The sequence below is a fragment of the Myxocyprinus asiaticus genome, chromosome 26 (assembly GCF_019703515.2).
Source record: "Myxocyprinus asiaticus isolate MX2 ecotype Aquarium Trade chromosome 26, UBuf_Myxa_2, whole genome shotgun sequence".
NCBI lineage: Eukaryota > Metazoa > Chordata > Actinopteri > Cypriniformes > Catostomidae > Myxocyprinus > Myxocyprinus asiaticus.
In genome coordinates this window covers 28,284,151-28,296,646 of record NC_059369.1, presented here as the reverse complement: position 1 = coordinate 28,296,646, position 12,496 = coordinate 28,284,151, and the positions used below count along the sequence as shown (strand labels likewise).

Sequence of the window (12,496 nt, the reverse complement as noted above, 5' to 3'; positions counted from 1 at the left end):
TTCTCTTACGTAAACACCATAATATCTGGTAACTAATCCGATTACTGAGTGGAGAGGTTTCCTCGTGTAACAAAGATTTACTGTTTAAATCTTAAATTTAAAGAGGAAGGTATTTTTGCTAACCTTAAAGGGATAGTTCAATCAAAAATGAAAATTCTCTCATCATTTACTCATCCTTATGTCATCCCAGATGTGTATGACTTTCTTTCTTCTGCAGAACACAAAGGATTTTCGAAGAATATTTCAGCTTTGTTGGTCCTCACAATACAAGTGAATGGTGACCAAAACTTTGAAGCTCCAAAAGCACATAAAGGCAGCATAAAAGTAATCCATAATTGGATCTTCAAAGCTTTGGTCACCATTCACTTGTATTGTGAGGACCAACAGAGCTGAAATTTCTTCTAAAATTCTTTGTGTTCTGCAATAGAAAAAAGTCATACACATCTGGGATGTCATGAGGGTGAGAAAATGATGAGAGAATTTTTATTTTTGGGTGAACTATCCCTTTAAAACTCTTTTTACGTGACAGCCTTCTACTAAAAGAAGGCTTTTTTTTTTTTTCTTTTTTTTTTCTTTTGAGCTAATTAGAGGTATAAAGGTTAAATATTCACCAAATTTCCTTACACATCAGTTTGGAAGAATTGTGAACAAATTATTTGTTTATACTAAAACCACCCTCTTAATTTTGGTGGTCACTGTTTTCTGTTCTGAAAATGTTCTGTGAACATTAGTTTGGATATAAAAAATTAAACCTATAAAAAGCCATTGGTGAAAGATCTGTATAAACACTGTACTTGTTAGGTTTTCACAAATAAAATATTTTTTAAAAAAAACAAATCCCTGTGACATTGCAGAAACATTAAGAATTGGTTCTCAAACATAACCAAGTGGGAGCCATGTGCTAATGAAAACCTTCTAAATATGCAAAGTACTGTCATTCTGAGATTTTGTATTTTAATTTTCAATCATTTGCATATATATTAAACAGTAGGTTTTAGGCCTATCAGTTAAGAAAGAAAGGGAGGGCTTGTTATACAGTACATATCTGAGAATACAAATTATACTGTACAATGCAAGAGAAGAACACATGCAACAAACAAAGTTGTAGAATATTAATTGGAGTGAAGCAAACTTATACATAAGCAAATTATGAATGTCATATCTTAAATATGGACCCACAGTGCACAAGTGCACACCTAATGCACTAGTGCAGGTAATGTGCTTGAGTCAACTAAATGTGTCACATAAAAAATAAAAAAAATTTCCAAGATATAGCCAACCCAATTAACCTTGTTGCTATTTTCACAATGCAACAGAGCATAAGAGGTCATGAGAGAAGTATCAGAGTGCATAATGTTTTCAGATCATATTTACCACATTGCAATTGCATGCAAACAGCTAGCCTGATTTCACCCAGTGAATCACTAATAGAAGAGTCAATAAGGGACTCTAAATGCTTACATTTGGCCTGAGGCATAAACAAAGGGCTTGCATGAAAAACACTAAAAGTCAGTGTCTCAGTGAGTTTAATGGTTTATTTCATTAGCCTACCCAGATCTGGAGAGAGAAAACATCTGGATGTACATGTTGATGACTTTAAACAAACCTTGCGCTCATTTTAAGGTCCATCAATCACTACTCAAGACACAAACATCATCCAGAATATAGCTGAACCTTTTCCAGGAACATGATCTATGAGTCAGACAAAATGAAGTAAAGTTACTTTCATAATGAATGAGCTACACGTTGGCCTAGTGTTTATGTGCGCTGACATGTTGAGCTGTAGTGCTCATACAGGTGATGTGAGTTCAAATCTGGCATTTCGTGAGCACATTCAGCTTTCTTCTCCCCATCATTTCCAGTCCTATCTCTCACTGTCACAGACAATAAAATGTGTGGTTTATGCTGAGATATTGTAAACATTTTTTTTTATATTATTATTATTTGAGGCATCTTGGATGAAAAGCTTTTGTTTAATCAAAAAAAAAAAAAAAAAAAAAAAAAAAAAAATTTATTGCACTCAATAGATATACACTGTTAAATTGCACATTGAAAACAATAAATATGACCTAAACAATAATAATAATAAAAAAAGAGAGAATACAACATTAAGAACAGTTGTTAGTGCATACTCTTATTGAGATACTGCACAAACATGGGCAATCTGTCCAATGTTCTCTGTCGGATGCATCTTGGTATAACTGATGAACTGCCATCTCAGTTTTACCTCAACTCCACCATGTTAAGACTTCTTGTGAGTTTGATGTATTAAAGAGGTTAAGAAAATAAAGCTATGACATTATAGTACGTTACATTAACAGAATCATTAAAACAGTTTCATATTGATCAGCAGTCATGCAAAGTCATTTGGCCTACACCTTTGCTAGAGACCTTGAAGGCATCAAGCTTAAAGAGAACATTTCTAGGAATATCCCAAGGCCACTGGTCACTTCCCTCTATCTACTGTGTTTGAAAGCTAAAGCTGTTACAGAGCAGTCACTGAACTGCAATTGCATCAAAAGGAAATAGCACACTTTGATGTGTGTGTTTTCATTACATGTGCATAAGTCATTCTTGTCTATTACTTTAACACATATTCAATCAGAATTAAATGGCTAAACTTTTTGTTAAGGGAGTAGTATACAAAATTTCAGTTGAGGTTATTAATATTCCAGACTTGACCTTACTTTCGTGCTGTAATCTTTTTATAATGCTTTGCTGTATGGCAGGACATTTCTGTGTTGTCACAGAAATATTTGAGAGATGTCAGAGCCGTGCTGATTGGTGGCACAGCAAAGCAAGTCAACATGACATTTCCTCCCAAGAATCAAAGCAAAAGAGAACACAATTTAGTGCACAACAAGGCAAGAAAAAACATTTAGGGGGAAAAGGATAACTTTTCTGTTGCTCCAGGAATGAAAATGAGATCCCCAGGGACGCTGGTCTTCTGTGAGTCAAGAACAGACTGCAACGTAAAACAAGATGGCACATACTATTGATACGGTTTTGCTTTGTAAATGCTATCTATGAAATCTCACCTGTAGGCAATGAATCTCAATGCATTCTATTTTTATAATGGAACATCTGAAGGAGATGATTATTTTTTTGCATAAAATTATTTTTACCATCAAGACATCTTGAGTAACTTTGTCCAACTCATACAGAAAGTTGGTAGATGAGAGCGGTTGCTGTGGCATTCAAAAGAGAAAAATGGTTCTGATATTTATTCAAAGGCAATCAAAAGTAACTAATGCAGCTAAATATTAATGCATAATGAGGACTGGCATTCTTACACTTAGTATGGACTGATTAGGTTGTGGTGCTTTTCTTTTGAAAAGCACATCACAGATGGCTTCAAATGGAAGTGTGTCCTGTTTCTGAATCATAAAGAGTGGACTATCCTATCTGTTCCTTGAATCAGGTGCTTCAAATCTCAGTATAAGACCATCGAGACTTGTTTAAAAGATCAGAAATGATGATGGAGATAATTAATTCAATGACTGTAACAGTTATGTTCATCTTCTGAAAATTTACTTACAAAACAGCAATTAATTAAACTGCACAGAGGGGAAAAAAATGATAAATGCTTACATTTCCTGCATGTACTGAGAATCAGATTTTCTACTTCTATTCCATTCTGAGCTCACTTCAGCTGATGTTAAACAGTACACCTGTAAGGGTTATAAAACCCCTAGTTAGTTATTGAAGAGTGTAGTTAGTTGTAGAAGTAATCTGAAATGAGCTTCAGGAGTTTACTTACCAAACAATGGGGTGTCTGTGTATGTTTGATAAGATAAAACAGCTCATATTTGTAGCCTGGGAATGAAAGACAATCCTATATCTTATGTCAGGCTGAAACATCTATTTGAGTGTCTAAGTCAACAACGGATGTTGAGACTGAGCTCTGCTATTTTACTTGTTTTAGTGTACAAACAGAGCTGAAGCCTTAATGTCACTCCATATAACATTAAGAAGTGTGTTTTACTCTTCCACAAATCATTCCATAGGATCAATAAATTATGAATTTATCAAAAGGTATGGTCTAAAGTAAAATTAATGGCATGATACATCACAACCGAAATGACATTTTCTTCTATCAGTGTTTTAAGCAAAGGCGTGAATGCATTAAAGGGATAGTTCACCCAAAAATAACAATTCTGTCGTCATTTTCTCACCCTTATGTCATTCCAAACACATATGACTTCTGTGGAACTTAATGACCTTTAACTTTCATTGCTTATTTTAACATAATGTTTTCTCCCGTGAATTTAAATGCGTGTTATGTAACACCATCATATACATGTCGAGAGGACTGAAGCCTGTCAACCAATACATGAGCTCATTGATGTCATTAAATCATTCTGCTTTTTTATTCCATCCGTTACTCCTGGTCGGAGGCTTCCGTAAATATTTAGTTTATACATAGGGTTACGACCTACCTAAGTTTAATGGTGCAACGCCTAAATATTTAGTAGTGCGTAAATTGTGACTTCGTGCCCATTTACGCCACAACTAGGTAAAGTTGTAGCTTACCCATGGCTGGTGCAACCATTTGAATATTTGAACTTTAATCCATCAATCATGTTCCACAACTTCAAGACAAATGGTATCAAATATCATCTCAAATTATCTTTAACTTTTATTTGAACATGAAGAGCCTTTGCTGACCTGAGGGACTCGGGATTCCAAAAACAACATGCACAAGTATTTATGTTTGAGTTTGACTCCAAAACAAGCATCTTCATAAGAAAACAGACAGCTAAAGAATCACCTCTCCACTTCAGCTCGCAGTGCTCCTCTCAGATTCTTCTCTTTCTGCGAGTCTGTTTGCAAGCAAATCTCATTACTGACCCAAAGAGTTTCAGATCAAGCGAACCGGATTGTAAATCTAGTTTATTTATTGTTTTTAATGTAAAAGTTCTCATTTTCCATTACAATGATAATGTAAGTACACTGTCACCAAACATAAACAGATCTTCATTTTTAGTGTGCAATATTGTGTTTCTCTGTATGATGGTCCCTTGGCCTCAACATAACAATTTGCCTACATTTTACAGATATGGCAGTACTAAGCATGGTTTTACCACTGCACGGGTATCCACAGATCACAACTAAAGGCATTTAAATAACACAAAGCTCTGGATGACAAGAGGAGATTCATGCTTTTCTAAAATGATAGGTGAGGGAAATTTCTTCCTCGGATTGGTGTTGTTTCCAGTGCTGGTTAGTGGGCTATTTGCTGTCCTCTACAGGTCAATCATAAAACATCACACAACTCCATCCATGCTGATGCAATGAAGTGGATAAAGAGCTGTCATCAGTGGAAATCCCATTAGCCTTCAGTCCACAATCGCTTAACATGCGTTTCACAGAAGATGATGTCAAGTCCATAAACATATTGCTCTCCTCAGCAACGAACAGTTAACCTCGAGTCTCTATAACAAAGCAGTTTAGCCACAACAGGGCTAAAGCCCCCCAGGGGTAAAATGCACATTTGATTTTATTTCCTCCCAAAACAACAAAAACTACCAAAACACTTTCCTAAACACCTGTTTGTTGCTATGCACTGCAAAATTTCCTGTTCCATGAGATCAGTGCGTGCATTGTCTAAAGGTTGATTTTGTGGTCATTTGATATCATATTTAGGCTAATAATTGTTTTTTAATGTTGCAAATTTATGCAGCTAATGAAAATCCCTAATTATCACATTTATTTTGAGACAAAATACTTATTTGTCATTTTCAGTTTGTTCAAGGTGAATAAATCAATTTTTGGTTAGGGTTAGATCTGATAACTGTCCGATAAGTGAAAAGATCGTATTTGGTGTAAAAAGCCCCCTGTTGCATGGGCTAAAGGCCCCCATAGCACACTTCAGTTGTTAAGAATGTTAAAAGTGGGCTCACAATGACTGATCCAATCACAAAGGAGATTCATTTGTTGCTAAATGTGGTTGAAATTAACAGGAAATGGTGCACCCTTTTCTGATGTGGTTATTTTCAATAAGCATTATCTTAATTTGTTACTAAAAAAGCATATTGCAGTCTCAAAAGTATTTGCATAAGCTGACAAATGTTGCACTATAACTACTGCCCCTATCTTCACAATATCACAGAAAATCCCCTGTGGGAATTTTACCCCAAGTTTGCGGGCCTTTTCGGAGCCCCCCTCGCCATTTTTTGTTGTTGTTGTTTTTTTTTTTTTTTTTTTAATGAATTTTAATCAAAACAACCTTCTGTTGTTATTTCTTTTAACTCAAATTATGTTGTTCCATCAATATTCAATATACAATTGATACACTTTGTGACCAGAAAAAAAAGTACAATTTCCTATAGGTGTGCCTACAGCCCTATTGTACCCTACCTTTTGTTTGGTAGTTATAAACCAGGAATGTGTATTTTTACAACTTGTTTGATTTAAAACTAAGAGGTCTGCTGTGTTAAGACGAATCTGCCCGATTCCAGCCTTGCTGAAGTACCCCCAGACCATCACCGATCCTCCACCTGGTCATCTAATGGTTAGACGGAGACCTGGAGAGGCCTTCAAGCCACAGTGTCTCGCACCCACTGTGAAATTTGGTGGAGGATCAGTGCTGATCTGGGGGTGCTTCATCAAGGCTGGAATCGGGCAGATTCGTCTTTGTGAAGGACACAAGAATCAAGCCACATACAAGGTTATCCTGGAAGAAAACATGCTTCCTTCTGCTCTGACAATGTTCTCCAACTCTGAGGTTTGGTTTTTCCAGCAGGACAATGCTCCATGCCACACAGCCAGGTCAATCAAGGTGTGGATGGAGGACCACCGGATCAAGACCCTGTCATGGCCAGCCCAATCTCCAGACCTGAACCCTACTGACCTCTGGAATGTGATCAAGAGGAAGATGGATGGCCACAACCCATCAAACAAAGCCAAGATTATTTAAGTTTTGCTCCAGGAGTGGCATAAAGTCACCCAACAGCAATGAGAGAGACTGGTAGAGAGCATGCCAAGACACATGAAAGCTGTGATTGAAAATCAGGCTTATTCCAGCAAATATTGATTTCTGAACTCTTCCTAAGTTAAAACATTAGTACTGTGTTGTTTAAAAATGAATATGAACTTATTTTCTTTGCATTATTCGAGGTCTGAAAACACTGAATTGTTTTGTTATTTTGACCAGTTGTCATTTTCTGCAAATAAATGCTCTAAATGACAATATTTTAGTTGGAATTTGGGAGAAATTTTGTCAGTACTTGATAGAATTAAAAAAAAAAAAATAATAATTTTACTCAAACACACACCTAAATGGTAAATCCAGAGAAAATTATAATTTTGCAGTGGTCTTAATTTTTTTCCAGAGATGTACAGGTATATATATATATATATATATATATATATATATATATATATATATATATATATATATATATATATATATATATACTGTATAGGCTATCTATATAAATGCTATATATATATATATATATATATATATATATATATATATATATGTATATATATTTACAGCATATGTAAATAAATACATGCTATCTCTAAAATTAGATATATAGATCAGTAACTTAGAATTTTTTCCGACATAAATGAGAAATTATGAGACTTCTTTGCTCTTCCATATTTATTTTTCAGATGTCATGTTTTATATTCTTTCTCAGTATTCGTTCACTCATTCAGTCAGTCAGTTCTTTCATTCAACTCCAGTCAAATTAATAGCAGTTCAGATCAGTTTACCATTTCAACATTTAACAGCATTAAGGCTCTTGTAAAAGACAACACTAAAACGACTCGTGAGCGTTCTCAAATTAACATTTTATTACAATGTTCGCTGTCACTGGCATTGTCACGCCGGGTCTACGTTCCTTTTTTCAATGTAGTTTTTCAAAAGCTTTATCATGAAGTCCGTATCCTGAAAAATATGAATAAATAAAAACGTATGATGGAAGGAGGACGAAACAATGCATTTTTTTTAAATTATTATTATTATTATTATTTTTACTCTTTAAAGTATATTTTGTGTTAATATGAATAATTTACACATTAGGCTATATTATTTACCAAATAGGCCTATGTGCATTTTGTTTACACATTCTAAAATGTTTGTAATTACCTGCTTATACAAATCTTGCGTCCCTATTGGATCTTCAAGGTCAGTCTGCAGAGCGACTTTCAGCACCTCATCAGTGATCAGCTCCGTCAAGTCCTTTGGGTTTCCCGATGAACTCACCGTATCTCCCACAGTATTTCTTTTAGTCTCAGAGGGCAATGGATAGTCTTGTAGCTGGCTGTTTGAAATACTCTTCTTGCCCATAAAATGACCTAAAAAAAAAAATGATGATGGAAAAATGATTGTGCTCAAAATATTGGACATTTATGAGCAGATTTAAGTTCTGGATTTTCAATGCAGTAATGTTCAAAAGAATAGAAGAAACATAATTCGCATACAATATGTGATAATCATTTTGAAGATATTTATTTAAGCACATGATCCAATTAAATAGCCTATCCAAAGATTCAGCGCTTACCTGTCGCCCAGAGATTCCCACGTGGATGTACTTTAATTTTCGAAACTTTATTTCGCAACTCGGTTAAATCGAGACTGACGGATGTGCTTAAAGATATGTTTGAGAGCATTATGAAGGCAAACAATAGTCTACATTTGCCGAGTTCATCTTCAGTCCTCACAGCCATCTTCTTGATGAAGATTAGTCCGTTCAGATTCAACTTGTGAGAGCTCCTCTTTCACCGTCTGCATTTATACGACCACAGTGGGGTGGGATACCACACAGCAATGAGGTCATAGTTTTTGTCATTAAACACATTTGAATGAGAGAATTTAACATACACTGTCTCAGCCTCAACTGGAAGGTATTAGTTATTTATCCACATTGGAATTGTAGTCTTTAATATTGTTTCTGTCCTTGAGGAAATTTACTCTATGCTTTTTAGGCAAGCATTTACCCTGTTGAGTTATAAATCCACATACAAATGATCTGAAAGCATCTAAATTTACACAGAAATGGAGTTTGGAATTTCTGAAGGATTCCATTCAACAGAGATCAGTGACGTGTGATTATGTAATATAGCAGCACGATTCTGAAAAACTCTGGTTAAGCTGATGGATTGTTATACTTTATATGTATAATATAGTTATATTTATGATATGCTATGCAGTGTACCTAAAATACGTTATGTAAAAGGTGCACATTGATTTTTTGTATTTGGAAGAGTGAAATGAACCCTTCAAGTGCTTCTAAAATTATTACAGTATGCTGCTGCTTGCATTATAAAGACTTAATTTATCTTCCACAGTCAGTTGTAACTAAAGGAATGTTCCAGGAAACAAAAGTTTACATTGAGGCACAATGGAAGTGAATGGAGCCAGTTTTTGGAGGGTTTAAAGGCAGGAATGTAACACTTCGAATTCTATAAAAGCACTTACCTTAATTCTTTTGTTAAAATGTGTGTATCATTTGAGCTGTAAAGTTGTTCATATAATAGTTTTTACGATTGTTTTAAGGTTTTAGAGTGTTACGTCACCATGGCAACAAAGTTGTAAAAATAAGATATAACTTTACACAAAAAAGGTTACTAGGCAATTTTATCATACTAAATATCATGTTAACACACATATAGCTTACGTCTTGTGGCTATACTTTTAAAACAATTAGCATTTTAGCGTTTATGGATTGGCCCCATTTATTTCCATTGTAGGTGCCTCACTGTAACCCAGATTTTTGCTTTTTTTTAAAGATAAGGAGGGACAAGTTGACTATTATACATCTTGGAATTAAGAGAGTGAAAAAGAAGAAGCTTAATCATATCAGGCCCCATATCTGACCTATAAAAGAACACAGTTTCAAAGTTGGTGCAACAATTTTATTCCATAGAAAAATGTTGCCTTTAAGAAAGAAGTTCTCAAGACAGATCTCAACATATGGTGCAATGACATCTATGCGTAAAGTCAGACCAAACAAAAATTTAATTTGTATGACATGGAACAAATTAGCAAGTACAAATGCTTCCAGTAGTTTTTTTTTTTTTTTTTTTTTTTTTTGTACCTCATGTATGCACTGTTTTTGAACATAGAAAAAGATAATTTGACCTTTGTCTCTAAGAGCAAGTACAAAATAAACAAACAAACAAACAAACAAACAAACAAAAACAAAGAAGTCACCAGAGGGATGTGTTTCATGGTTTGACTGACACTGTCTTCACTCTCTATGCACCAACACAAACAGTCCAAGCAAGCACAGTACAGCATACTGTCAAGGCAAAACAAGGTGTTAGAGTAATGTTAAAACTTTTCACCAAATAAACACGATGATTTGCACTGACATTAAAAGATGGCATACCTTAAATTTGGGGTAGTCATTCATCAAAATTGTGACAATTCCGATGTAAGGCACAAACCTGCCACAGAGGAAGTGTGATCAGGGTATGGCACTAAATAAACAGAAACTTTCAAACTTCCATCTTTAAATATACTATGATTAGATTTGTTTGTGTATTTATGTCCAAGGCTTCTACTACCATTAATATAACATTGAGAAGACTAATATGGAGAGTGCACAGAGTGTTGGTGAAATCACAGAAAAGCCTGATTTTTAGCTTACCCTTTTGCTCTGCCCACCACATCTTTCTTCTCCAGCCAGTGCTGGCCCTGCTTGTAAAGGCCTCTGTCATCCACAGAATTATTGTCACCTTTCGTTAAGAACTTGATGTCGCCATTTTCTCTGAAGTCAACAGGGATATATGGTTATTGAAATGAACAAAGATATCCGTATTTTCAAAGATTCACTAACAAAACAACATGACTTACTAATAAAGCTTGTGTGTGTACACAACCTTCCCTGACAATCAAAAATTGTCATGACGTTAATAAAACCAGGATATTTAGGATTTTTTTATTTTTAGAAAATAAATAAATAAATGCCCCAGATGCTAAAATTAAGGCCCTGCTATGCTCCACCACTGGTGCAGAAAATGCATTCCAAAATCACTCTCTCACACAAGAAATCACGTGCACTGAGCCGATGATTTTACTCACTTCTCATGAATTTTTAGGACTCTGTGTACAATGGGAATTTCTCTTCCCTCAATCCTGAACACAACGATTTCTCCCACTCTGATTGGATCTTCAACACAATTTGTGAGAAAGAGGAGGTCTCCTCTGTAAAATGCAGGTTTCATGCTTCCACTAAACAAATAACATTAACAGTTACACTTCACTGATGTACACATGAACAGTGAATTTTGTTTTCTGCTTCAATGTGAAGGTTTGTTATTCTGATTCCTATATATATATATATATATATATATATATATATATATATATATATATATATATAAATATGGCTTTTATGAAAACACTTTTTAGAAACAAGACATATTCATAACTTGGTATCAAATAAAAAAATGGAGGATCAAGTAAGCCTATGGTTACACTTTATTTGAATGTGTCCTTGTTACAGTGTAATTACACAAGTAATTACTGTTTATTACTAATTAACAACATGTACTTACTATAGGTTTGGTTTAGGGTTAGTTACTTGTAATTACACATACTTGACTGTTATTACTATAGTAAATACATGTAATATGTGTAACAAGGACACATTAAAATAAAGTGTTACCAAGCTTATTTATCTAAAAGTCACACAGTACTCCACGACAATGCATACACTAGGAAAATGAAAATATATGTAAACAGTAAAAACAAATATGACTGTGGTGTCCATCAGCTGAGACTGAGGGAAGACATCATATACAGTAGTTGTCTTACCTGAGAACAACCACGATTGGGCTTTCGCTTCCAGTTACAACCATCAAGCCTTTCCAGATCATCAAGGCTGATGATACAATCATTCCAAAATTCAGCACCTGATAGTAAAGCTGAAAAGCACCAGAAATAATGCTCAATGACAGCAGCATTTGGTTTCATGTCTTTCACCCCTTTTTTCTCATTCTTACTCTGCTAATGAAAGCATAGATTCCGGTGCAGATTTAAACTCTCTGGCTGTGCAGTGACTTACTCTAAAGTTAAAAGCATTGCATGAATTAAACAGTTAGCAGAATAGCAGCTGTTTAAAAAAGTTTGAGCTGTTTTATTCTCTGTGCGTGCACAATAACTGCCCTATATGCAGAGCAATTCAAGCACAATTGCATTTGAGTAGTAATAAATGTGTATGAACGTTTAAGCAGCTGTCAGTCATTCAGTCTGACGTGCAGTAACAGAAAGCAATGAAAAGGAAGCATCGAGTGAACTAGCTAAATAAATACACACCTGACGCTTATTCATTCGCCGGACATCATCGAGGAAGTCTAATATTAACATTTTGTCTCTAAACTAAATGTATATGGCAACAGTCTAACAAAACAATTGCAAAATTGAGATTTTGTTGCAAATGTTTTGCCGCCTCTGCTGCCAGCTAGCGGATACGCGGCGACTCGTTTCCGGTTGCATTACGTCCGGTGGAAAACATATTTAAATTGTAGTTTCATT

General features: G+C 34.9%; 2 protein-coding genes and 1 pseudogene across 2 annotated transcripts; all 3 read right to left on the bottom strand.

The window, feature by feature from the left end:
- Nucleotides 1-2,121: 2,121 nt before the first annotated feature.
- LOC127417091 (protein KTI12 homolog) lies at nucleotides 2,122-4,000 on the bottom strand (annotated as a pseudogene).
- A 3,636-nt stretch (nucleotides 4,001-7,636) lies between these two features.
- On the bottom strand, nucleotides 7,637-9,715 carry nmba (neuromedin Ba). Its single transcript, XM_051656415.1, has 3 exons — nucleotides 8,517-9,715; nucleotides 8,102-8,310; nucleotides 7,637-7,900 (listed from the first exon to the last, which is right to left on the bottom strand). Exons 1-3 carry the CDS (start codon nucleotides 8,680-8,682, stop codon nucleotides 7,835-7,837), a joined length of 441 nt encoding a protein of 146 aa, XP_051512375.1. The 5' UTR covers nucleotides 8,683-9,715; the 3' UTR covers nucleotides 7,637-7,834.
- A 140-nt stretch (nucleotides 9,716-9,855) lies between these two features.
- LOC127416840 (signal peptidase complex catalytic subunit SEC11A-like) lies at nucleotides 9,856-12,438 on the bottom strand. The gene is made up of 6 exons (XM_051656413.1): nucleotides 12,278-12,438; nucleotides 11,777-11,886; nucleotides 11,042-11,191; nucleotides 10,608-10,727; nucleotides 10,347-10,404; nucleotides 9,856-10,256 (listed from the first exon to the last, which is right to left on the bottom strand). Exons 1-6 carry the CDS (start codon nucleotides 12,326-12,328, stop codon nucleotides 10,206-10,208), a joined length of 540 nt encoding a protein of 179 aa, XP_051512373.1. The 5' UTR covers nucleotides 12,329-12,438; the 3' UTR covers nucleotides 9,856-10,205.
- Nucleotides 12,439-12,496: the final 58 nt, after the last annotated feature.